This window comes from Festucalex cinctus, chromosome 16 (genome assembly GCF_051991245.1).
Source record: "Festucalex cinctus isolate MCC-2025b chromosome 16, RoL_Fcin_1.0, whole genome shotgun sequence".
Classification (NCBI taxonomy): Eukaryota; Metazoa; Chordata; class Actinopteri; order Syngnathiformes; family Syngnathidae; genus Festucalex; species Festucalex cinctus.
The window spans coordinates 24,951,707-24,977,681 of NC_135426.1; the positions used below are offsets into that span (position 1 = coordinate 24,951,707).

Here is a 25,975-nt window from a genome sequence, read left to right on the forward strand (position 1 = left end):
ACGCCAATTAGTGTCTAATTAGGAGGATGAGCACCGCTTAGCGTGGCTTAAATCGGCCCATGCAGATCTCGCTGACCCGTGCGGACGAACAGATCCAAAGTTTACTGCACCTTTTTTTTTCTTTTTTTTTTTACATCATGCCGTTATACTTGTGGCATACTTTGAAAGTTTTGGTATAGAGGACCAAAACTGGCAAAATTCTAAATAAAAAAAATATCATTCCAAAATGAATAAATATCAACACATAAACAAATAAAGAAAGTTAAAAGTAAAATAAAAGAAAGATCCAATAAATGTCCATTTTTATGTTCAGTCCTGCCCCTTTTTCTTCGTATCCAATCAGAGATTAGCCGGCTCGACACAGTAAATGTGCTTTTTACTTGTTTTGATTTTCTTACCATTTGTTCAATCAAGCGATCGAAAGTGCTCGAGTCGCTCGACGAATTGTTGCCGACCCGGCGAGCTCGAAAGGAGGAAAGCAGCCGATTTGGATCCATTTGGACGTCGTAACAAGACTTTGACGCTGCCAACGCGGCGACATTGGCCAGCCGCCGTCGGCGCGCGGATACAATTTCCGTCTTGTTTATAGCCGGCGCTGCAGCTCCAAATTTGGACTCAGCTATTTGCTTTTTATAGAGGTCAACAATTCCTCAGGCGCTGCCAGAGCCTCGGGGGCAATTTTCCTGGCAAACGCGACGACGCGGCACTTCTGGCCAGGTGAAGCCTCGACACGCTCCAGCGACTCCGAATAGCCGAGCAAATCGTCGCCCTCAACTGTCCTCGCTGGCCGAAACGTCTTCACGGGCTCGGCTGAATAAATAAGCGAGATTGGCGCCAGCGGCCTCGTGCTTGTCGAAATTAGCGTCCGCTCGAGGAAGAGCCCGTCGGAATACCGGGCGGCGCTTCAAAAGTTGCTACAAAGTCGGCATTTCATCCGAGCCTCGTCCCGATTCATTTATGGAGCATTTGTCAAGTGGAAGGTAAAGAAAAGGTCATCGAGTAAAGCCAGCTACATTTCTCAAACGAGTGTTTCAACTTTCCTTCTTCTGTATAGGATTATTATAGTTTGGGAATTTTTCATTTGAGTTCAGTCTTTGCTCCCAATAACGTGTAAATACGTTCTTTTTTTTAATGGTGTAAGTGTGCCAAAGACGTTTTTATACGTTTTTTTATGCTCGAGCATACAGGCGGCTTTGATGCAGCCTCTCAACTGCAAAGAAATTGTAGTTATTACACAAGCGGCCAGCAGGTGGCAGCAGAGCAAAGAAAAAAAAAACTCAATTACTTACAATTTGAAACCGATTTGTGAAAACTGATGAAACTTCGCTCTCTTCTAGTGCTAACTGCTGCAAAATGGAAACATAACTTTTTTTTCCTGATGAAAGAATATTCAGTGGGCCTTGCAAAATCAGTGAAAATCCAGTAAAACCGCCGGGAGCGAACCCGAACTTGATTCCGGAGAACGATCACCACGAAGTCGCGCTCAGCAATGAATGCGTTTCATGGTTGCATATCATCTTGTACTTGCTGTCAGTAATTTTACAGGTGGGCAGCATGTGTCCGCAGTACGACGACCGCATTCCCCGCAGGCTTGCAAAAACTTGCTAAATGCTCGTCAAAGTCGACTTGCACATAAACACAATCGTGCCAAGACAAAATGTCCACGCTCGGGCACTTTGCCGCCTCCGCTAATCAGCCGATTTATGTAACAAAGCGGCAGGTCGTGTGCGAGGAGCACCTTGAACTCTCGGGATCTTGTTTGCCCGGATTGCGTCTGCAGAGGCGAGCGAAGGTTGAGCAGGTGACGACGCAGCGGCCACACGGTGCACGCCGTCGCCCCGACAGCTGTGTTGACACAGCGATTGCGGAATGTGCGCCTTTGGCCCACTTCAGGCACCGTTTAAGACGCATCAACCCGCGGGCGGAACGCGTCGTTTGACGCGAGGACATCGGGAATGTCCGCTGAACCTTCTTTAGCGACTGGAGACGTTGGAATGTTTGCACGTGTGCACATTTTGGGGGGTCCATCTGTATAAAACAGTGTTTGATCTCAAAACGAAAATAAAGTGGTTGTTTACAAAATTTGCTGCAAATGCTGTCAGGGTTCAATGGACCAGAATACTCCAAATGTTTAGTAATTAGGTTCATATTCTTCTGATATCATATATATATATATTATGCGCTAGTCATTTCTTTATACCCATCTGATATCAAAACACTTTTTGAAGCAATTCCTCATTCCAAAATATTAATGAATGAAAACAAAAATGGGCTCCAGGCCAAAGGCTGGTGCTTGAGCACCACTTGGTTCTATCTGTGACTCACCCACCGTGTACGAAAGCGTGTAATTGACATGCTGTTCTCTTGAGAGAAAAAAAAGAAAGAAAGAAAAGAGCTAACTTGGACTGGGTCTTGAACATGATTTCTGGCATTGTCCGACGTAAACAAGTGGAAAATATCGGCCGAGCCTTCCCAAACTGTCCCAGATGAGAAACCACACACGCACACAAAATAACCTGCTTCCACTCTCGCTCCAAAAACTGCGACGCTGCTTCCTTGGCCTGGACATTTAAAAACAAATGTGAAAACACCACAACTCTCCAAGCAAGCACGCACGTTGTTTCGAATGGTCTAATGGCAGCCGCCGCCTGCCACGTTTGTCTCCTCCTCGCGCACGCGCACTCGCGCGCACTCGCACGCGCGTACTCACTTTTGCACTGCAGGTCCACCATGGCCTGGTACCAGCCGTCCTGGTCCGCTTCGCTCTCGGCGGCGACGGCGAAGCTCTCGGCCCGCGTGTACAGCACGATCATGTGCTTGTTTTTCGAGTCGGCCCGCTTGTTGATGTTGAAGCAGGTTTCCAGCAGCAGCGCCTTCTTCGGCACGGGGGCCTTGCCGCGAAATTTCTTCTCGCTCTCGTAGTACTCGAGTCGGGCAGCGCCGCGCTCCGAGCCCGAGCGCAGCACGAAGTAGCGCCGGTGCATGGACTTGTGCTTGCGGAGGTATCCGCTCTTGCGGACGTCCTCGCCGCTCTCCTGCATGGCGTCCCGCGCCACCGGCGCCCCGCAGGCGGGCGACGCGTCGTGTCCTCGCGGCGAGCTCATTCAAACATCTCGCGGCTTCCCCCGCTCGGCCATGTGAGGTGGAGTGCCAAGTCTTGTTTACGTCCCTTCTCCTCCTCCTCCTCCTTCTTTTCTCCTCCTTTTGCGCGCGCAACTTTCACACTCCACCCTGCAACTACTTACTGCGAGCCATTTTTTGATCGCATTCCGAGTGTGTTTCTGATCCCGCGTACTGTGGGACTGTCACTCAAACTCGACGCCACACGATGTCCGAGTTGTACTCTTGGCACGCGGTGCGTTCACGGACCACGGCGTGAGCTCAGACAACACAACGCTCAATTGCGTAGGACTTATTCAACTCCAGTATTTCAGTCATCCTTAAAAAAAAAAAGAAAAAAGTACGGACTCTGGAGTTGTGTTTTCTTTTTGAGAACTATGTTAAAGGTGAAAAGTTAAATTAAGTGTCCAGAGGGAGCCCCTTTTCCCCTTTTCCAAGCTCAAAACCCTAAAATCCTTACAAATATTACGAATAATAATTGCGCAATAATCTTAGTTGAGAATAAAGTCATATTTTCCCAAGATAAAATCATATTATCATATTAAAAGTAAAAGTTGAACTCGGGAATAGTCATATTTGGACAAGTATGGTTTCAAAAGTAAGGTAAAGTAAAGTAAGGTCATCTTTATTCCCAAAGAAAAAGCATTACAATGAAGCAATTGTACGTGGACGCCCTCTAGTGGTACGTGGTTGGGAATCAAATTTTATAGCTCAAACGGTGCACAAGCATTTTTTATTTGCACATTTATTTAGTTAAAATAAAGATTTATATTTTATGTGCAATAAATTATGGACTGTTCATATACTTTTTTTTGCAAATATATTTTTAAAAATTGTAATTTTTTTTCAAATTTTATTTTTTTAAATAATTAATTATTATTTTAAATGTTTTACTCTTGGAAAACGTTTAGTGCCAGTTCATTAGCGATTTTGGATTTTATTTATTTTTTTTATTAAATTTTTTTTAAATCAATCAATGCATTTCAGTGGGCATTTCAGTGGGCATCCCCGCAGATTTTTGCTACTTGTTGTCCACCCATCGCAGTTTGAGCAGTCTCGTCCACCAATGCATCCCATAATTCCGGCGACGTTCCTAAAATAGGAGCACGATTCATAAAGCAGGCTACGTGTTACGTAACGTGCATCCCAAAGTAACCTCGAGGCCTTGAGAAAAGTGTGCCACGTCTGCCCCCTGGTGGAAAAATACAGAAGGAAGTTGGTGTAAAACTGCTTTATTTTCTGGAAAAAACAATGCAGTAAGGCAAAAAAACTGATTTTATGAATACTTGCCATGACAAAGACGAGGTTACACAAAAATGTAAAGAAACTTGAACCACCCCTCCCTCCATGTAAAAACAAACAAACATTTTGGTCCAGTATAAGAAGCATTAATATATTATCGAGTATTATAAGTTATGGTGTATTTGTCTTTTTTGTTTTTTTTACATTCAGTAGCATTTATTTTAGCCCTCAAAGCTCATGCAGCCTGGCAGTGGCGAACTTCCTGGAAAGGAAAACAAACAGAAGACAGGCATTAAGGCGGCAATCCTTCAAAAACTGAAAAATTCATATTTGGGGTGACTTTCCTTCTTTCCTTTTGGCAAGTTTTCAAAACGGGAAAACGGAAGTTGTCTATTTTGAAGCAGAGGGATGAAAGCAAAGTAGCAGTTCAATTTGGGCCTTCCGCCTCCACACACACACAAAAAATGCTATTGGTGTTAATTAAAATAGATCTCGCTAGTTAAAGTCATAATTACATTCAGGCTTTTTTGTTGTTGTTGTTGTTTTTTTAAACATACGCACACACATAAATAAGAGGACATTGGGAGGAGGAAAATCCTCCAGAGGTGTTGAAAATGGCGGCGGCCGCGACGACAGTTGACTTTTCCCCGAGACCGACGAGTGAGGGGAATCAGGACGATCTGTTGGTCAGATGAAAGGATTTCGTGACGCGCCTCGACGAGGATAAACATTCCCCTGAAAGAGAGCGACACATAAACAAAGTTGTTGCCGACGCAGCCTACGTAGAAAAACAGGTGAAAAAAGGAGCACTCACGGTAAAAGGGTTCACCGACATGGGCCGAGGGACTTTGGGCTGCGAGTCGCACGCGGCGAAGGCGGCGAAGCCTGGAAAAAAAAAAATAAAAAATGGAGAGAAAATTAGAGTTGTCAAACGAGTCCATTTTTTAATCAGATTAATCACATCTTAGAATTTTGATTAATCGCAGAGTTAAAAATGCTTTTTTTCCCCAACATATTTTTCCGGCTAAATTTCAAGTGCACCTGTTATGTGTTAATTTTTTCGACATTTAATGTTATGAGGACGTCTTCAAAAATTGAGATTCACTGCGCACGCTCATCCTGCTTTTTCTAATCAATTATTTGCATAATTTAAAATGAGAAAAAAAAGACCTACGGCATATGTAAACATTTATTAAATGCATGTATCGGTAGTTCTGTTTTATTGCTCAAACTCGAACGGCTCCCTTTAATGTAACCATCCGCTGTCGGCTAAAAAGGATCATCTGCGGTCAAAATTAATAGTGTGATTAATCTGTGGTCATACAATGATCAATGTGATCATTTTTTGTGATTAATTAATTAGTTAACGCTTTAACTTTGACAGCACTATAGAAAATAAAACAACACTCACTTGCATATATTCTTCATCCTCTGTAAATAATTGCTATGATATTATTATTATTATTAGAATACTTGCACAGTAAACTGCATTCGCAATATTGAGGACAAAAAAACAAAAAGATTATTTTCCAAAACGGTTCTGCTGTGCGTTACCGTTGGCTTCCTGGTTGTTGGCGACCTCTCGGGCAAACGAGGCCGGCGGCGGGAACACCGAAGTGGGCGAGGTGACAAACGTGCCGTCGCCTGGGGGGGGGCAGCAGATTGTGATAGGTCGCTGAGGTGGCGGGACGATGGACAAACCAAACTCACCTCCCGGGGAGCTGCTGAAAGGGTTACTGGGCGAGAGCGCAGCGGGCTGCTGGGAAGTGGAGCTGGAGCTGGAGCTGAATGGGTTGGGGAAATCTAACACACGCACAGAAGAAGAGGGGGGAGGGGAGTTCAGTGGGTCAAAAAGATCATTGACGGCGTGTGGGGTGAACACGCCACACTATTATGCACAACACTAAACAGTGACACACATCTCACAAACACATTCAGACGCTCTCACTCACTCATACATACATACAGTATGTTATGATATGTTGTCTCTACAGGCACTTGCTTTTTTTTTTTCTTGTCTTTTTTTGCAGGCTCTCATTTTCACAGGACAGGATGACCACACCTTCAAACAGGCGAAATGTTGGGAAGCTTCAAGAACCGCGTGCAAACTGAACTAGAATTGTTGATCGGCATATTTTTGACAAAAAAAACTCATATTCAGATTTATAATAAAGTGCCATTTGAATGGGGAAAGGGATGAATTCTGCAAAATGGGAAAGTCCACCTGAAAGGGGTTTGCAATTACTTCTAGATGCCACAAGGTGGCATCAAAGCACCTAAAACACAGACTGGTATTTCATTTGTGACCGGCTCTGGCAAAAGGGTCCTCATGTGCCCAAAAAAAAAAAGTTCAAAATTGAGATATTGATATATTCAAATTCTGCAATTAATTCCCTTTAAAATGACATATCATACAAGGATGTAGCTCAAAATTTGACAAAGTTACAGCAGTTTTAATGTTGGAAGGTAGAAATCCTGTTTTGAGAAGTTTTGCAACTTGCAACTTCAAATGTCCATACTTCAAATGTCCATACTTCAAATGTCCATAGCAACCAGAACCTTCGGAAAAAGATGTGAACCTGAAATTTTCAAGAACTGTTCAAATATCAATGGCAAGTCAATTCCAATAGCAGGCATGAGGGTCATCGTCCGAGATTTGAACCCTTTCAACGTTTTGGAAGTTTTGACCTCTCAAGAGATGAAATCAGACTCAACTTTGAAGATCAAATTTATCTTCTGAGGCATCTGAGGCTGCTCAAATTCGACATGGTTTAGTGAAGTGTGTGAATGTTTGCACTTGAATGAAAAGTAGACATCGATTCATGAAGAAAACGATCCTGGAGAATATCCGTGTTTGTTTGGATGACGACATCGCTTCTGCTGACTGGTGTGTTTCGACTTGTTTTGGTTGCTATGTCCATCCGTCAGTCAGTTTGTCACTGACGGACACCCGTTATGCCCGTTTTTTTTAATTGCCCACTATTTTTTAATAGTTTTATTGCTTTGGCCTTTGCACTAAAACAGTTCATCTGTGAGTTTTTCAGTTAACAATGAGGACAGGTTCAGAAAAACCACCAAACATCTAAATCAAAATGTTTCCAGCTTACTTGCAAATGTTTGAGTGGATATTGCATCAACACCCGGAGAGCTGGTGGGAGAAGAGGCCAAGAATTTAAGAACTTACAAAAATGGCAGAGAAGTGATGATTTCACAGAAAAAAATCCATTAAAAAAAGCTACCTGGCAGGAGTGGAGCCAGAAGAGAGCTGGCTGCCAAACAGAGTGCTATACTGCGGAGGCCCAGCAGGGGGTGCTGCAGACAAACATTTCACACAGAATTTTTTCCCTTGATTCAAGTGAGAAACACGTGCTTTAAATCCAATACTGAAATGAAAAAAATAAATAAAGTGCTGTGACCAGAGTCAGGAAACAAACTCCTCCTTAGCACATTTAAAAAAAAGAAAAAAAGAAAAGAAATAAAATCTGCCTTGGCGAGTCAAAAGCGGCTGATTTTAAACCGATTAAAAGGAGTCAAGGGAACCCTTTGAAGCAAACTGTGCGTGATGCAGAGCAAACACAATGAGCGTAATTCAGCGGTTAACAACCTTGGCATTTGGAGGAAGGACGTTACGCAATCGAGCTGAGCGGGCCGTGACAATCTGGACTCTGCACTTAAAGCCAACATGCCAATACGAGCGCAATACAACTAAGTGAGTGTGGATTTCTGCTGTTTAATGTAAAGTGACTCGAACGCCCTGCTGAATACTTACAAAAATAAATGAGTCATCATTTTCATGTATAAAGGAATTTTTGTGTCCCTAAATTGTGAGGTCGACTGTCTGTCGAAAGTGGCGTACCTGTTTCCGAGAAGACGCTGTCCAAGTGGGACACTGCAGCGTACCTGTCCTGGCTGTTGGCAGTGCTCTGCTGCTGCTGCTGCTGCTGCTGCTGCTGCTGCTGGGACAGAGACTGAGGAAGAGGAGGCTGCGGCTGTTTCAGCCCTCCGAAGTCCAAGCTGAGAGATTTGGGGAAGGCTCTGAAGGGCCCCGATGTTGATGCGGTGCGACCTGAGAAAACACACACACAAAAAAGGAAGAAGGCCCAGATAAACACAACAAACACCAACAGATGGAGAAGAGATATCGAGGGTTAGTTTAAATTATTAAAAAAAGAAATAGCAAACTTGCTGCAGGGTCGTTTCAGCACACAAAAATGAAAGGTTAGCATCCGGTAGCCACAGCAACATTAGCCACAGAGCATGCTAGCAGCTGATACAGTCTTTTTTTCCAAGTTGTGACATTTTATGATTACTTAATCATTTACATAATTAGCTAAACTCTTAAAATCAACTTAAAACAACACAGACTCAATTACATAAACAGTATATAGTGTAACATATGTACGACTAGCTGTGGTCAATTCAGCACACAAAAACGAAAGATTAGCATGGTTAGCATATTAGCCGACAGCAATCATTAGCCACAGAGCATGCTAGCAGCTGATACAGCCTGTCTTTCTTTTCCGAATAGTGACATTTTTATGATCATTTAATCATTTACATAATTAGCTAAACTCTTAAAATCAACTCAAAACAACACAGACTAAATTACAGAAACAGTATAAAGTAGGGCTGCACGATATTGGAAAAACATGTGACATGCGTTATAGTTGTTGAATATCGCGATATCGATATTGTTGCGATATTTAACATGTACCTAAAGAAATAACATTTTTATTGTCAAATGAAAGAATAACATGTTAATGTGGTAAAAAGCAAGTTCAATGTGTTCCTAGTTAATTAAATGTAATTACACTATTATTACCCTGTAATTACCCTAAACTATTAGATGGTGATGCACATTTAAGTTTGTGTCTGATTGGTCCATTTCAGGTAAAAGCCAAAAATTCCATATGAAAATTATTGCATGTCTTTGCGATATGCATATTGCATGGCCCAATCTCGCGATATCGATATTTTTTCGATATATTGCCCAGCCCTAGTATAAAGTGTAACATATGTACGACTAGCTGTGGTCATTTTAGCACACAAAAACAAAAGATTAGCATGGTTAGCATCTTATCCGACAGCAATCATTAGCCGCAGAGCATGCTAGCAGCTGATACAGCCTGTCTTTCTTTTCCAAATAGTGACATTTTTATGATTATTTAATCATTTACATAGTTAGCTAAACTCCTAACAATACAGACTAAATTATAGATACAATATAAAGTGTATAAGAGCAGAACTGCCGATGTTTGGAATATGATTGAGTGACTAGCTGTGGTCAATTCAGCACACAAAAACAAAAGATTAGCATGGTTAGCATCTTAGCCGGCAGCAACCATTAGCCACAGAGTATGCTAGCAGCTAATAAAGCCAGGCTTTTCTTTCTTGAATGACACATTATTATTCATTTTTATTGAAATTTACATAATCAGCTAACCTCTCGAAACTTGAACTAACCGACTATCTTGCTGATATAAAATGTGCATAAAGTGTGCGAGTGCAGAACTGCTGATGTGTTGAATATGTACAACTCGCCGTAGTTGTTGAGAATAGATAAGGGCTATTTTTGGAAAAACGAATGTGTGGCCACTGCGAGATTACGTCGGTGCCCCACATATTTATTTTAAGTGCTTTGATGCCGCAGACGCGGAGTGAAATATCAGCAGCTCGTCGCTGAGCACAGGCAGCAGCCGCGGCCTCCTAAAAATAGCAAAGTGAGGACCCGTCTGATTGGAGCGGCAAAGGACTCGATGCATGAGAGATGATGCGTATGGACATTAGGCATACAGCAAACCAGTGCGACGGGGGCGCTCTTACCTAACATGAAGTGTTTTTTGAACGAGCTACCGGCTACAAAGTCAGGAAACACACACACATATAACAGAAGAGGCTGTTAATCGGAAAGGACAAATCAAAAGGGACCAGAAAGCAGTTTGCGATGCCCACCTGAAGGCCGGGGGAGGGCAGGGAAGGAAGGACCGTGAGCTGAGGACAAGGACCCCGGACGCTGTCTCTCAATCCCGCAGACATTCTGGTCTACAATACAGAGACAAACGGAAACGTTTTCGATTCGATGACGGCGCCAAACGGTCAAGCGAGTGACGATACCTTTTAGCGGCGGGTCCCGGAAGCTTTGCGAGCGCGAGGGGCGTGCGGTAAACACGTCGGGCCGGGCGTCGGCGGGCGAGGCGGCCGCAGCTCGATCCCACTGCCAAGACGGAAAGACGAAGACGGGAGTTACGGTATCACGACTGCCGACAGAGCATCTCTCACCATCGTCCTGGCAGGCCGCGCGTTGGGGGGCAGGTTATGAGGGGGCTGGCCGGCCAGTGGACCGTGAACGAGGACGGTCTGGACACCTGGGCTCCAAGGTCCCTCCACATCCCTCCGGTTCTTACATTTGGAAAAATGCCTCAAAGAGAAAACGGACGACGACGAAACAAGGATGAATGTTGGACGATGGGACAATTTGTAACTTATTTTAACGTCGCGTTTGGCCATCGTCTCACCATTTCTTCTTCTCGTATTTGTCCTGCAGGAACTCCTTGAACTTCTGCGAGTCCTTCATATCAGAGCAGCCGTCCGTCTTGGGGTCAAACGCGCACAGCCACGTCTTCCTGCCGACCTGAGCGCAAACGGGACGGAGGGCTGATTTCAAGGCAAGCGAGTCGGATGCCAAAAACGTCATTTGAATTTGGCTGACAGAACTCTGTGTTAGCCTTGGTCACTCTGAAGCCAGCACTGCCCCATTTGTCATATGTGGTGTTCCGCAGAGTTCCGTTCTGGGGCTTCTGTTGTTTCATTTTTCCCACAGCACACTATATTATAAAGACTTTTAGGGTACTGTTTACTTCCCAAACCCCCATAAATAGCAACACACACGTGCTGGCCGCCAGTCAAACAAAAAGCACTCCACCTAAAAGCTTGAGTGCCGAATCACCCATTATCCTTTGGATGGGATGCTGGAGCGCTTGGGAGGAAGTAGAGTAAAGAGTTTTTTTTCTGCTGGTTTGTTCACTCACCTCGTTGCCGTGGTTTTGGAGGAATTCCACTTCCTGTTGGGAGAAGGTCGTCATGGAGATGGACTTGACCCTGTGCGGAGGGTTGAGGCCTCTCCTGGGGTAGGATGGCGAGTGGTTAAGAAAACAACAACAACAACAACAAATAAACACAAGTAGAACTCATGTGTCGTCATTCCGGGCAGAGGAAACAGCAGGTGGGCGTGGAAAGTGGAAACATCTTCATAGTGGGTGTGCGCTTGTGCGCGGGGGCCTTCTAACGTGTGTGAACAAAAAAACCTTCATCCATGCTGGGGGGGGCATACGGAAAGCCGTTGGAGCGTTTATGCGATATCCTTGATATCAAGCTTAAGCTCAATGTACTAGTCCTCGTTCGTGATGTCATTCTGTGCATTAGTAGAACAACTAGTTTAGTTTATTTGTGTCATTTATGGCTAGGGTTGTGCCTCACGAGGTACGCGTAGCTTACCTGTAATTAAGGAATAGTAATACTAATAGTGTGAAGAAATGCCACAGTAGTGAATACAAAAAAAGGTTAAAATCTCAAATGTTATCTTTTGTTATTTTTACTCCATCCTCTCGTTCATTCTTTTCAAGTCATGATGTTTTGCTTTTGTCACAGTTTATATTTAAAACAAAACAAAACAAATGTATTAAACATTTTTGAGATTTTATTATTGTACCCTAAGTGCGCCCTGCATATTGTACAAGTGTGCTGAAATATGCTACTAATTGGACTTTAGGCTGGATAACAAGGATACCGACGAAATGCTCAAACACAGCTGGATTGGGCAATAACAACAGAGTGGCCTTCCTGTGGAGCACCAGGAGTGGGCTGAACATGCAAAATGTGTCCACACACATAAACACACACGCCCACACTCCAGAGGAGCTAGTGGAGGGGACGGAAAGAAACAAACCTTGCACCGAATGACTGGTTTTTAAACCGCTGTGGGAAGACAGACAGTATGTAAAACAATCTCTCTTTATGATTGCACCAACATGTGCAAGGGTGGCGCAATCTCCGGGCCTGCCATTTAGCTTACTACGACTGCAGATGCTACTCACAGCATTCCGGAGCACGACGTGCACACGAAGGTGCCCACGGTCACGTCCGTGTACGTCACCCCAGGCTGGTTGCACTCCAAGCAGTGTTTGTTTACTCCGGACTGGGCCAGCTCCCGAACCTTGCGTGCGCAAATCTCCTGGTTGTCCCGGTGCTTGCGGTTCGACATCGTGGATCCGGAGGAGAGGCGCGGTGGGGGTGGGGGTGGGGGGCGGTCGAGCCTCCGTCCGAGCTCCGTCTCCCAGGCTCTCCACCTCCGCCACTTCACCGCCGCATTGTGGGGCGGGGGGCTTGGGGGTCGAGGGGCGGGCTGGTGGTTGGAGAGAACGCCACTCCGCTCCTGCTTCGCCCCAACGTGAGGAGGAAGCAAGTTAGACTGAATAGGATGTAAAGATCCTTTACTTTCTTCAGAATAAAAGCATGCGACCGGAAAGATGCTCTTGGTTTTGAAAAACGGACCTTACAATAATAAGTGTGCGACGCATCTGCGCATACTTAATTTAAGAAAAAAAAAAAAAAGGCTACCAAAGAAGGAGCCGTCATTGTCACTGGTTTATTTGGATCTCCCCCTGTTTCTGTCACGCCGCCACTGCTTTTGTTTTACAGTCATGTTCCTGTTTTATTTTGATAGTCCTAACTCTACTCTCACCCCAGGTCACTTACCCTTCCTGCAGCTCAATGATTACCGGCCCACGCCCATGATCAACACCACCTGTTTCCAATCAACCCGGACAATAAAAGCCACCTTCATTCGCCAGTTGGTTGCCGAAGTGTCACAAATCTCAGTGCATGGAAGCGTCCTCGTACCACAGTCCTTGTTTGATGCCTAGCCTAGGCTAGCCTAGGCTAGCCTAGCCTAGCCTAGCCTAGCCTAGCCTAGCCTAGCCTAGCCTAGCCTAGCCTAGCCTAGCCTAGCCCCTTTAGTTTGCCCTGGTTTTCCTCCCTTGTGGAGCGCCTTTTGTTGTCCCTGTTTTTGAGTGCCCTTTTTTGTATCTCCAGTTTGGAGCTCTTTTTGTTCAGCCTTTTTTCCCTCCTTGAGAAGCGATTTGAGTTTCGTGCGATTAAAGCTGCAGCCTTGTTGGCCAACTTACACTCTGCGTCTGAGTCCTACCTCCTCTCGTCATGTCAGTTTCTACTTTTTGTACTGTTATTCCTGCCAACAATAGATGCCGTCCGACATTCGAATCCAAGAGTGCTAAAAGTCCAAATGTATGCCAAATTACACACGCGTTGTCTTGTTTTATACTGTTTGTGTATGTTCTTTCTGTATTTTGTTCATGAATTATATATTTTATTAGGAAGGGTGAAGCAGAAAATGTCCTCCAATTCTTGCATTTTTAGAGCATAAAGCGCTGTAAATATTTTTTGACAAGTCGAGTCGTTTTTTTTTGGTCAGCAGAGGGCGCTCGACAGTCGTTCGTGTGGCATGTTTGTAACTTGCTCGGAATCACGTGACCGTTCAGGTTTCCGGGTGTGTGACGTCATTCGTGTAACATTCAAGCCCACTTCGAAAGTGCGTGTTGTTTTTGAATATAATTTGATACCGTTGTACGGTGAAAACCACAACTTTAAACTGTCTTTCGACGCATATATTAGATCATGTTAAATCATTTTCGACACATTTGGCCTAAAATAAGCACTGTCATAGCTTTGTTCGAGTCATGTGACTAATTGAATTCCGGCGTGCGTGGCATCAGCCGTCATGAAGGCTCAACTCCAAAGTGTGTTTTTGTGTGTGCATGTTTTTTTGTTTGCACACAGTGGGCGGCGTTGCGTGTTGCGTGGGAAGAAAACTGGTTGCCAGTCAAGAAAAACACACACTAATGCGCGCGCATGTGTGTCGCGCGCGCTCGATGACGCGTCAAAAACGTCCGCCGACAGCCGAGCTTCCATCATCGTACACAGCAAGTCGCACGTACATTTAAAACAAGTCAACCAAACTGGATCCCACAAAATGACAAAGTAAACCTTGCCAGGACGAAGTTGGATTTTTTAAATTTTTTTATTGTGGTTTTACTTTTTGTTTTATTTGTATTTGTTTGATGTTATTTTGCGTCTAAACGAAGGAGATTATGACTATTAAAGTGGACTTTGAGGAATGTTTGAAGGACTCCCCACGCTTCAGGTAACTCCACGTGAGAGTAAAGAAATGGTGCGGGTGGGTTGTAATGATTTATCATTTGTCACACGCCGGTGTCTGTCTATTGATGTATCTCTAATAAAAGACGATTTAATACGTATCTTTTTTTTCCATACAAGTCAAGAACGGTAGTGGAACAATTCGATTTAGTTCAAGGCTTCACATCTTTTAAATCAATTTTCAGTTTTCGTTACTTTCTGTGATATTTTGGTAGAGTGCCGTGAGATTGTGAGAGAATTTAAAATATGGGTCTTGTATATGTAATGAACCACCGTTTGAGCACTTTCAATGTTAAGCCATACAAGTGAGCATATGTCAAGGCAAGTAAGCCGGCGAGAGTAGTTTTTGGGTGTGCCCAATGTCTGAGTCACAGTATTGTGCCCTGCAGCTGATCTGGCATCTTTCAAACTTGACTCCCCCATACACACACACACACACACACACACATACCATGTCTCCAAAGAAGTTTGACAGGGTAAAGGAAGAAAGGGAGCGGAAAACAAAACAATTCAAGGTGACGCAAAAGCAGGAGAAAGGTGTGGGTGTATAGTGTAAGCGTGGCCATTTTTTTAATATTTTTTTTTTAAGTGCAGGCTCGTGTTGACAGGTAACAGTTGAGGTGAAAAGGAAGGAAGTGAGCCGAGCGCTGCAGGAAGTGTGAAACTTCACTTTTGGGCCACAGGCGTTGAGACAAGAAAGGAACCTTTACCTCTCAGAAGTGTTGTTATGAATAAATATAAACATAGCATTGTTCTGTAAAATACAAAAAAAACCTTCTTTTTAAATTAGCCAGTGGTGACTTTGCACAAGCGCAATTCATTGCATCTGGATGCAGAGTTGTGAACATCTCCAGAAGTCCACTAAGATTATTTTTAAAAAAAAAGTGTCTAGAATTGTTGCGAGTCAATTGAAGAAAAAGCTGATTTTCATTTGCGTGTGTGTCTGTGTGCTTCAGAGCTGAAATTGAGGCGGTCCAGACTGACGTGGGTGAACTTGAGACGCGATTAGACAAGGTGAGATTTGAATGAAGTCGTTCATTCATTTTCAATTTAAGTTGTAATATATTGAGAATAAAGTTGTATATTTTTGAGGCAAAAAGTTGTATACTGTATTTATAAATAGAATTATGAGATTAAAGTCATATTTTCAAGAAGTGTATTTTTACATTATAAATTTAATATGAGAATGACATGTATATTTTTAAAGTCGTGTATTTTTTTTTAAGAATATTTTCATGGAATTAAGTCACTATTTGTCAATAATTGCATATTTTCAAGAAAAAGGTCATATACTTTGAAAATTAGTTATACTATTACAAGAATAAAGTTGTATATTTGCAATAAAAGTCATTAAAAAAGTACTTTTTAGATTAATGTCGTAATAAAATGATTCTAACAACATATAACATGAAAATGAAGTCGTAATATTGCGAGAATAAAGACAAGTTACGAGTCTATTGTTTTAGATGAAAAAGTGTTGCAATTTTCCGGAAGGTCAGATGTTTGCAAGATCAAAGTTTTGTTTTGTTTTGTTTTCTTCCTACCCCTCTTCACACCTCTGTTGTCTTGTAGCTCGTGAAACAATGCCAGGCCATGCTGGAGGCCGGCCGAGTCTACTACCAGACCAGCAAGAGCTTCGTGAGCGGCCTCCAGAGTCTCGGACAGCACCGCTCCGGGGACACCACCATGGAGGTGAGGGCCGCACGCTTCTGAAAAACACTCATTTGTGCAAGTTCATGTGCATCCAAACAATCTTGTTTTTCTTTCAGGAGTGTTTGCAGACATTTTCCGAAAAGTTGTCCCTCATCTTGGATGCACAGGGGGTGAGTTAGTCTGCTTGTTGCACTCGAGGCTGTAAAGCTACTGACAAATTCTTTTGATTTTTTTTTCTCGTGATATTAGTAGAGCTGTCAAACGATTACATTTTTTAATCAGATTAATCACATCTTAAAATGTTGATTAATCGCGATTAATCGCTTTTTTAAAAAGTCTTTTTTTATCAACATTTTACACCCGCCAAATTTAAAATGCACCTCTTATGTGTTAATTTTTTCGGCATTTAATGTGAAGAGGACGTCTCATCCTCCTCTTTTTCTAATCAGTTACATTACTTGCATAATTTAAAGTGGAAGAAAAAGATCCATATAATTTGACATGAACAAATATTCTGAATGTCACATGCAAACATTTATTAAATGCTTCACTTTCATGCATGTTATGTTTATTGTTCATACACAACCTGTGCTACCTTTAACGTAGCCGTCCGCTGTCAAGCTAAAGGATCGTCTGCAGTCAAAATGAATAGTGCGATTAATCTGCGTTAATACATGATTAATGCGATATTTTTTTGTGATTAATTAGTGAGTTAACGCTTTAACTTTGACAGCACTAGATATGAGTATTTTCATCTTGAAAATGGACGTAACATGAGACCCGCTTTCACCCGTAGGAGGTGATGGACATCACACAGAAATCAGTCAAGACGAAGCTCCAGACCTTCGTAAAAGAGTACGTGGCCACAAAACTCGTCAAGTCGAGGTCACTCAGCGTCAGTATTTTGTGTGTGTTTTCTTACTTTGTTTCAGAGATGTGCGCCGCTTCAAGGACGCGCGCAAGGAGTTCGAACGCAGCAGCGAATCCCTGGAGGGCGCTCTGGCCAGGAACGCTCAGGCACCTCGTGGGAAGCCCCACGAGGTGGAGGAGGCCAGCAGCGCGCTACTCAACGCCCGCCGGGCCTTCAGATCTGGGGCCTTGGATTATGTCCTGGAGGTGAGGAAGAGGTGATGTCAATTTTTGGGTGGACCTATCAGCCTCTAAACTGGAGCGCCTTTTCATTTTTGTTGCAGATTAACATCATTGAGGCCAAGAAGAAGACTGAACTATTGATGGCCGTGAGTGAAGTCGAATCCAATTCCGACGTCGACTTTTTATGCAAGTTTTAAAAGTTCACATTCAATTGTGCATCTCGCGAGAGCACCCGCCGCCTCTCCGGCAAAAATTATGTATATCTTTATTCTTCTAATAATACATCCATCCATCTTCTTGACCGCTTATTCCTCACAAGGGTCGCGGGGGGTGCTGGCGCCTATCTCAGCTGGCTCTGGGCAGTAGGCAGGGGACACCCTGGACTGGTTGCCAACCAATCACAGGGCACACAGAGACGAACAACCATCCACACTCACACTCACACCTATGGACAATTCGGAGCGCCCAATCAACCTGCCATGCATGTCTTTGGAATGTGGGAGGAGACCGGAGTACCCGGAGAAGACCCACGCGGGCACGGGGAGAACATGCAAACTCCACCCAGGAAGGTCCGAGCCTGGACTCGAACCGGAGACCTCAGAACTGGGAAGCGGACGTGCTAACCACTCGACTACCGTGCCGCCCTCTAATAATACAGTTTTAATCTAAAAAATATGCAACTTTATTGTTGTAATTGAATTTTCATGTTTTGAAACTTCTTTCTCATAAGATTACAACTTTGATGTTGAAACTGGCTGACTTTGTATCTTGAAAATATTGGAATTTATATCCCGAAATACACAACTTTATTTTTCAATGATAAGACTTTTTTTTCTTTTTTTTTTTTTTCCCTCAAAACTCTCTGCCAGATGTTGTCACTAATGGATGCTCAAGCCCAGTTGTTCCAGAATGGCTACCAGTCCTTGTCAGAACTGGATCGTTATCGGCAAAAGCTGAGTGACGAGGTAATTCTTCTTCTTATTACATATTATTAGGATATAAATGGTAAAAAAATAAAAAAATAAAAATGGAACTCTTGGTCTCAAAAATGTACAACTGGCAAAATACAGGCTGGGAGGGGTGGGGTTTAGGAAAAAATCACCACCACACATTAACAGAAGCCCAGAGGTGTAGATTGAGAAGGAGCTCATGGGTAAAAGTCCTGTATTTATATCATATTTAGACCGTGCCTTTCAAATTGAAAATATATGTCTTATTTTTTCTGGTAATCAATGTCCATGTTCCGTTTGTCTTTGAGATTCCAACTCAACTGAGTTCAAAGGATTCCTGTCACAGAAAACGGATGCATGAAATTGCTACGCTCCAATTGGGCATTTGCATACCACGAGTAGATAAAATTGCTGTGGCGGCTTGACAGGAAATAGCGAGCAACAACAGGAAATATTTCACATGGCTCAGTCCGACACCGCGTGTGTGTCAAGACAGGAAATTAACTTGTTCTGCGGCATGGTTATTACGTCAAATATCATGTGATAAATGTTAAAGCACAGGAAGGAGACTAAGACGACAAGCGGGAGTTAAGGATGAATGCTGCGGAAAAAAAAATGTTGTTTTTAACCCCAAAAATGTGTTTAGCACATGATTTGAGTGTGCAGTGAATCCATTCAGAGTAGACAGACAATTCATGTCGAATTGACGAGCATTATCAAGCATTGAGAAGTGCAAAAAAAAAAAACAATCCCACAAAATTCTTGTCGAAATGCTGATAAACCAAAAAAAAAAAAAAAGAGGGAAAATGCAAACTTAAAAAAATAATAATAAAATCTGTGGGTGCAGAACCACGAGTATCCACTGTAACCCTGGTTTTCACTAATAAATCGTAAAAAAAATATATATATTTGCACTTCAAAATGTTTGCTTTGTTCTTGTTTACTGCAAAACTGATGTTTATGTACAGCACTTTGTATACAGCAACGCCTGTTCTTAAAGCGCTTTATAAATAAAGTTGAGTTGAGTTTCAAGATAAACAAGCTTCAGTCTTTTGTTATGTTTCAACAGCATACACAGTTTGTCTTGAATTCTGCACGGGAGAAGAGGGACATGGAGCAACGACACGCCGCCATTAAAAAAAAGGTGATTGTATCTATTATTATTGAGCCTGCTTTTTGACACGCTTTTCTCAGCCTATTCAAACCATTACAACTTCAAGTCACATAAAGATGGATTGTCGGGTTTCCAGGATATTTCCTATGACGACTCCATGATGGACTTCAATCCGGACGCCGCCGATGGGGTTGCCATGGAGGGACACCTCTACAAAAGGGCAAGCAATGCCTTCAAGACTTGGAGCAGGTGTGCGACAAAAAAAACAAAAAAATAAATAACTTTTTTTTTTTTTTCATGCTTTGAGTCTCATAATTTCCACCCTCAGGCGCTGGTTCTCCATTCAGAAAAAACAGCTGGTGTATCAGAAGAAATTTAAGGTAAGCTAGCAAAAAGTAGGCTCACGCTCTGCAAATGGGATGTAGCCAAAAGGAGTCTTGTGGCTGGCGTGTGGTCTGCATGTTTGAATGCGTAGTGTCCCTCAGGACCAGCCCACGGTGGTGGTGGAGGACTTGCGTCTGTGCACGGTGAAACCCAGCGGCGAGAACGAGAGGCGCTTTTGTTTCGAAGTGGTCTCCCCGTCCAAGTGAGTCTCCGCCATTGCGCGCGACGGCGTGGCGGTGAGCGACTATAACGCGGCCGCAGAAGCTGTCTGTTGCAGGCCGACTCGGAGAGGCAGCAGCAGGCGTGGATCAGCGCCGTGCAGAGCAGCATCGCCTCGGCCTTCCAGGAGCGCACGGACGTCCAGAACAGTCCGGTGAGAACGCGCGCACGCCCTGCCACCCGCCTTTTCCGCCTCCCCTCGTCAAGCGTGTCGCCGTTTCTCGCAGCGGCAGCGGTGCGGCTCGGTGTCGACGGGCAGCCACCCCGTCGCCAGTCAAGAGAACGAGGGCGTCAAGGCCCTGGAGGAGGTTCAGGCCATCGCCGGGAACCGAGAGTGCTGCGACTGCGGGGCGCCGGGTCCCGACTGGGCTTCCATCAACCTTGGCATCACGCTGTGCATCGTGTGCTCGGGAATACACAGGTACACGTTGGCGGAGTGTTCATTTCGTCAACACAAACTCAACTCAAATAATTTCGGCATTTTTCACCAGACTAAAACTCAACTTGACTAAAACCCAACTAACGAGGACTAAGTCTGTATGCATTTTCATTGACTAATGAAGACAAGACGAAAATGTACTTCATGGAATAAAAACTGGACTAAAATCGATGGACATTTTAGTTCATAAATAAAAATGAAATGAAAATTATATGATTTTATATGATATATATAGTTTATATGTAGTTATAATATAACATTAATCCAATGGCTATAATGTACTACAATGTTCCAACAATAATGTTAATCCGAACGCTAAGTATTGCTGGCTAATTTACTAGCTCGTAGCAAGTAGCCATAGTAGCCACTTGTTGATATACTTTGATTGTGTGTCAAATTGAAAGAGAAATTTTTTATGTGAAATAGTTTTAGATCCGAAATGTTCAATATAATCTGTTGACAAAATTATATTCAGGGCTAAAATGGTTGTCCTGACTAAAACTAGACTAAAATATTGACTGTTTTTGTTGACTAAAAACGCTCGAATAACGAATAAAATAATATTTTTTTCTTTAACTAAAATAAAGATTTAAAAAGTAATGCTCGATTTTTAGTGATAAAAACTAACAAGCATGATTGAAACTGCACTAAAACTGAGACTAAATTTAAACATGATTGAGACAATGAACACTAACACGTGACTTGGCCCTACGGCAACTTGCTCATTTTTTAGGAGCCTCGGGGTCCACTTCTCCAAAGTCCGCTCCCTTACGCTGGACTCCTGGGAGCCAGAACTCGTTAAGGTAACGTTCTTCTTCTGCGTGCACGGAAAAAAAAGGTGTTTTGAGACCGCTGAGATCTTATTGCGTATTCGCAGTTGATGTGCGAATTGGGCAACAGCGTCATCAACGGCATCTACGAGGCCCGTATTGATGAGATCACCTTAAAGAAGCCCCTTGCCTCCAGTCCAAGGTATGTGCAATGCAAATTAAGACGCTCTCGTTTTAGGGTTGATCAGCTGAGATCAGCTGTCTTGCTCTTTGCTTGATTTTGATTTGGCCAATGGATGGGATTGAGAATTTTGTCCGACTTGTAGCGGAACAAATACATCGAAATATGTGATTTTTGTGCTGTCAAAATTCGGCCTTGGCTCATGATTACATGATCGTACTTCCTCATCTCGACACTACCGCAGCAAACAGGAAGTGTAGAAAGTACACGGACTAAATGTTTCGTGTTGTGACCGCATGCTCTCTGGAGTACCTACAATATTAATTGTAGCAAAATCTAAATGACTCCTTATGTGGCTGAAGGGGAGACAAGGAGGCCTGGATTCGGTCCAAATATGTGGAGAAGAAATTCATCCAAAAGCTGCCAGAGACGGGTCGGAACACCTTGCAGAAGCGTCCGGGTGCCAAGAGGAGCAGGGCGGCCACGCAGGACCGCACCGCCGAGAAACCGCCGCTCAAACCCAAACCGAGCCGAAGCACTCTGCCTCGATCGGGTAATGCGGAGCCGCAAAGTCACAGAGGAACGTCTGTGAGATGTCCGCCACGTCACGAGTGTTCTCTCTCCTCAGTGTCAGGCCCGACTGACGTTCAGACGAACAACACGGGCTCCCACATAGGTCAGCACCCACGCACACGAATGTTCACCAACATATAACCACACGCACGGGAAAAAAAGAAGAAGCATTTTTCATCTTCCATAGAGAGAGGCGGGACCTACGCTACTTGCACTCAACTCAATCACTCTGTAAAAATAATACAACTTTTTCCCTCAAATTTATTTTGTTTCTCATAAATATACAACTTTGTTTTGGAAAACATGCAACCTTTTTCAATATAATATACTTCCTTAATTTTTTTTAAGAAATATATCACTTTTTACAGAAAATTGACTTTTACTATTTTAACTTTTTTCTCTAAAATTTACTATTAATAAGCTTAACTTAAAAAAATTTTCAGGAAAATGACTTTTGCCAAAATTATTACTTAAAATGTTTATTTTTCTTTTATTATTATTATTTTTTCTAGAAAATAAAGAGGGTTTTTTTTTTAAGATACATACGACTTCTCTATAAAGTATGATTTCTTTCTAGAAAATTACTATTATAGAGAACCATTTGCAAATAATATATGGCTCTTTTGAAAATCCATGCCGTTTTCTTGAACATTTTTAACTCTTTTTTTTTCAAAATATATGACTGTTTTAAAAAGGTTTTTGCAGAAAATATTCAACTTCTTTGTGAAACTATTGATATAGAATATGCCATTATATGGTATATATAAAATTGAAATTTAGAAAAACGCAGAAAAGTGATGCTTGTGTGTATTCTATAACCTGTAAATGACTAATTACTACTTTCCTATTAGCCATTTCATTTGGTTTTTGACTCATTTTTAAGACGTATTGCATATCACAAACGACTCTGTCTCTAGTTGGGCTTCTGCTGTCCCTTTTATTGATCAGCTGGAAACGTTCACCTCACCACTGCCTTTCTCTGCATCATCTTGTGAAGTTTACCACCTCGCTAGAAGGCAACTCGCTATTTGTTGCGTAGGAATGTTTCGAACCACTGATCAAAGCTGTTATTGTATTTTTATTGTACCTTAGATATGAACGATGAAGAGGAGGATCTGAGCGGCCTTCACCCGGGGGCGTTGTTGTACCGCTCGGCAGCCCTGCAGAACTTCCCCGTCATGGCGGACGCGTTGGCCCACGGCGCCAACGTCAACTGGGTCAACGCGGCCGAGGATGCCTGCACGCCGCTGATCCAGGCCGTTTCTGTGGTGAGGGTTCGTTCCTACGTAAACCGCCATGACACCCACCACTGGCTTTTTAAGCATTTGATTTTTCTCCTACCAGAATGCCCTGGCGGCGTGCGAATTCCTGCTGCAGAATGGCGCCGACGTCAACCAGGCGGACAGAAATGGGAGAGGGCCGCTTCATCACGCCACTATCCTGGGTCACACCGGGTACACACATACATGCACGCACAAAGTATTAGAGCAGATAAAGGACCCATAAACAACCTTGATCACAATCTTTAGTGTGCAAAATGCAACGCAGACGGGATTTTGTGTGCAGGAAGTGGCTGCGCGTGCATGTGTGTAACGCAGACTCAGTTAACAGTCAAAGTTTCCACATGACCTTTTCTAGCATAGAAAATAGTGCTAATTCTCCATTTCAATCTGATATCCAAGTAAAATGAGTTCCACTCTTGTGTACGAACTCAGGCTGGTGTGTCTCTTCTTGAAACGAGGCGCAGACTACAACGCCAGGGACAAAAACCAGAAGGACCCCATAACGATCGCCGTGGACAACGCCAACGCAGACATCGTCACTTTGTGAGCATCGTGAACAAATTTGCCCCCCCCGAACCCAAAACTGAAACCTTGACTGATACTCTTTTTGTCTTTTTGTCTCCCAGGCTGCGGATTGCCAAGATGAACAGGGAGATGCAAGAGCTGGATGGATCGTTGGGAAAATCAGGTCTCTCATCAAAGGGTCGGGCGATCGGGGGTGGTGGGACAGGGAGCGGGCAGGGCCAAACCAGGAAGAGCCTCCAGGCTTTAAAGAACCAAATAAGTGGATGGGCTCTGGGAGGACAAAATGATTAGTTCAACTCACTCTGAAAGGAATTGGCACTTTTTTTTTTGTTCTGCAGTTGAAAAACACTGGTTCTACAGTGTTGCCTTCTTTTCCTCAATGTGAAGTTAACCCAAATTCTCATTTGAAATGGGGGCGAAGGGAACTACACCTTCATTGAGAAAGCGTGAAAATCCAGTTTTCTATTCAGAATCAATGATGAAGACCGGTCGTGACAGGACAATAGAACAAAGGATCTTCTATCACCACCAGTCGTTCTTCCACTTTGCACATATCATATGGCACTTTGAAACCCCCCCCAAAAATGCATAATACTGTGAAAATGGAGTAGGCGTTACTGACTGCACATAAACGGGGGTAACGCATGCTCAAGTCCTGTTTGCATTGCGGCCTTCATGGTCATGCTCATGCATTGTGTTTTTGCTGTTCAGGCTGGCTTCTTGTACCTTGTTTTGTTCGTGTGTGCTTATTTCAAAACAAAACCCCAAAGACCCTGCTGGTCAGCATTTTGACTTTGTTTTTGTGTGTCCTTGCACTCCTGAGACATGGAGCTGGTCTCACCAGCTTGTGCAGTGTGCCACCTGGTGCAAACTACGAGGTAAAGTGTATTGCGCATGCTTCCTGCCTCCTACACTTCCTGCTTCTCGGCAAACCGGAAATAGACTGTAAAGGGGACTGTGAAATATAAAAACATATCCTCTTTGCTTTTATGTAGCTCATTGTTAAAATCTGAACGCCTGTTTTGTGTTTTGTTTTTGTTACTAAAAACAAATGTTTTATTGACATATTGATTGGTGGCTTCGGCTTTCTCTTGGCAAAACGCTCTTTTGCGCCTCGGGCCGACAGTGCCATCTGTTGGACAAACAAATTAATGCACGACAAATTTCTAGCAATGGACTTATTGGTTTGTTTGTTTTTTATTTCTGTTTTAAAAAATCACCTCTTTTTGTGTCGCACAGGTGATGAAACCTACCAACATATCTTCAGAGACTTCTCGCACATGGCTTCCAAGAACCCAGAGAAGCTCAAGCGTCGCAGTGCAGATGGCAAAGTCTAAAAAGAAAAAGAAAAATGCTGCGTAAAAAGATTTTTTTTTCCCATGTTCCATTCCTTCCGCAAACTGTTGTTCGAACAGGGATATTTTTACGAATAATTCTATTCAAAAATGTTGAAAATACTTTGAACTGAACTTTTTTTTTTTTTTTTTTTTTTGTCTAAGGATATGTCGAATAAAGTTTTATTTTATTTTAAATGTGAGTTCGGGCGAAATTAATTAGCTTACCCAGCGGTGTAGGAATGAATACATCACGGCACAAGAAGGCACACTTAGTTGCCACTTTGTTTTTTCATTTCATTCTATGGTAACTATAAATAAAAATATAGAAACTTTAAAAAATGCCATTATGAAAATAGAATAGTTGCAATAGTCAAAGAGAACATTGTCCAACTTAAGCAAAATAGCAGCACTAGCAATATTAAGCTAGCATTAGCACAGTAAACCCGCCAGTGTTAAAGCAGTCTTAAAGCCTGGTTCACACGGCAAGATTTTAAAATTGTCGGCTGATTTCCAATCTTTGACAGACACCACACGCGAAGAGAAAAAAAAATCACGGGAGTTCCAGTTTTGAACCTACCGTGTGTGGTGTATCAACACACCCCACACGAGCCGAGTTCATTCAAGAATGTGACGGGAAGTCTCGCAAAACCTCTCGAGATTAAACGTGGCTTCCGAGTCGTCAACATGAGTCGATCCTGGTTTTCAGCCGAAAAAGCGGCATACAAAGAAAAGGTGTTGAGTGTAAATGGGCACTGGCGAGACATCGCTTGCCCTCGTCTCGGTGCTGGCGGAGCGCGTTGGCGTCCCACCCGGAGACCACGTTTATTTGTGGAGAATGTGTGTGCGTGTATTAACAAACAAAG

General features: G+C 43.2%; 3 protein-coding genes across 13 annotated transcripts in view; 1 reads left to right on the forward strand and 2 right to left on the reverse strand.

Annotated features, from left to right (window-relative positions):
• Positions 1-3,329, reverse strand: part of LOC144003685 (insulin receptor substrate 1-B) — a 29,317-nt gene extending 25,988 nt beyond the window's left edge. Inside the window, exon 1 of one of the 2 annotated variants that reach the window (XM_077500188.1) lies at positions 2,711-3,329. In XM_077500188.1, coding sequence (XP_077356314.1) covers positions 2,711-3,104 — 394 coding nt within the window. In that variant the 5' untranslated portion in view covers positions 3,105-3,329. Of the gene's footprint in view, positions 1-2,329; positions 2,643-2,710 lie in introns of those variants that run through there. The other variant, XM_077500189.1, reaches the window with a different exon arrangement.
• A 1,007-nt stretch (positions 3,330-4,336) lies between these two features.
• agfg2 (ArfGAP with FG repeats 2) lies at positions 4,337-25,833 on the reverse strand. Of its 10 annotated transcripts, none has more exons than XM_077500526.1 (19): positions 25,560-25,709; positions 25,029-25,108; positions 23,309-23,407; positions 23,055-23,230; positions 17,168-17,355; positions 16,149-16,301; positions 12,456-12,793; positions 11,391-11,484; positions 10,878-10,993; positions 10,642-10,780; positions 10,477-10,576; positions 10,315-10,404; positions 10,186-10,218; positions 8,219-8,428; positions 7,602-7,674; positions 7,470-7,510; positions 5,917-6,165; positions 5,177-5,247; positions 4,337-5,097 (listed from the first exon to the last, which is right to left on the reverse strand). In XM_077500526.1, exons 6-19 carry the CDS (start codon positions 16,185-16,187, stop codon positions 5,050-5,052), a joined length of 1,641 nt encoding a protein of 546 aa, XP_077356652.1. In that variant the 5' UTR covers positions 16,188-16,301; positions 17,168-17,355; positions 23,055-23,230; positions 23,309-23,407; positions 25,029-25,108; positions 25,560-25,709; the 3' UTR covers positions 4,337-5,049. The 10 variants fall into 10 exon arrangements, with proteins under 10 accessions (XP_077356652.1, XP_077356656.1, XP_077356651.1 ...); XM_077500530.1 differs by having other exon boundaries at positions 5,917-6,006; positions 6,073-6,165; positions 16,149-17,355; XM_077500525.1 differs by having other exon boundaries at positions 16,149-17,355; positions 25,690-25,833.
• Positions 14,172-25,307, forward strand: acap1 (ArfGAP with coiled-coil, ankyrin repeat and PH domains 1). Its single transcript, XM_077500520.1, has 23 exons — positions 14,172-14,578; positions 15,549-15,606; positions 16,165-16,284; positions 16,362-16,415; positions 17,042-17,100; positions 17,178-17,361; positions 17,439-17,483; positions 18,207-18,302; positions 19,357-19,431; positions 19,538-19,650; positions 19,730-19,781; positions 19,887-19,987; positions 20,047-20,158; positions 20,232-20,425; positions 21,177-21,246; positions 21,321-21,415; positions 21,757-21,947; positions 22,023-22,070; positions 23,060-23,235; positions 23,312-23,421; positions 23,683-23,793; positions 23,877-23,938; positions 25,015-25,307. Exons 1-23 carry the CDS (start codon positions 14,526-14,528, stop codon positions 25,110-25,112), a joined length of 2,277 nt encoding a protein of 758 aa, XP_077356646.1. The 5' UTR covers positions 14,172-14,525; the 3' UTR covers positions 25,113-25,307.
• Positions 25,834-25,975: the final 142 nt, after the last annotated feature.

Coding starts and splice junctions, on each gene's coding strand:
- agfg2 (XM_077500525.1), bottom strand. CDS start 16,187: ATGGCCTGGCATTGTTTCACGAGCTACAAGACAACAGAG. Junction 10,994..11,390: donor TCCAAAACCACGGCAACGAG/GTGAGTGAACAA, acceptor GTTTGCGCTCAG/GTCGGCAGGAAGACGTGGCT. Junction 5,248..5,916: donor CAACAACCAGGAAGCCAACG/GTAACGCACAGC, acceptor TTTTTTTTCCAG/GCTTCGCCGCCTTCGCCGCG.
- acap1 (XM_077500520.1), top strand. CDS start 14,526: ATGACTATTAAAGTGGACTTTGAGGAATGTTTGAAGGACTCCCCACGC. Junction 21,247..21,320: donor GGGAGCCAGAACTCGTTAAG/GTAACGTTCTTC, acceptor GCGTATTCGCAG/TTGATGTGCGAATTGGGCAA. Junction 23,794..23,876: donor AACGCAGACATCGTCACTTT/GTGAGCATCGTG, acceptor TTTGTCTCCCAG/GCTGCGGATTGCCAAGATGA.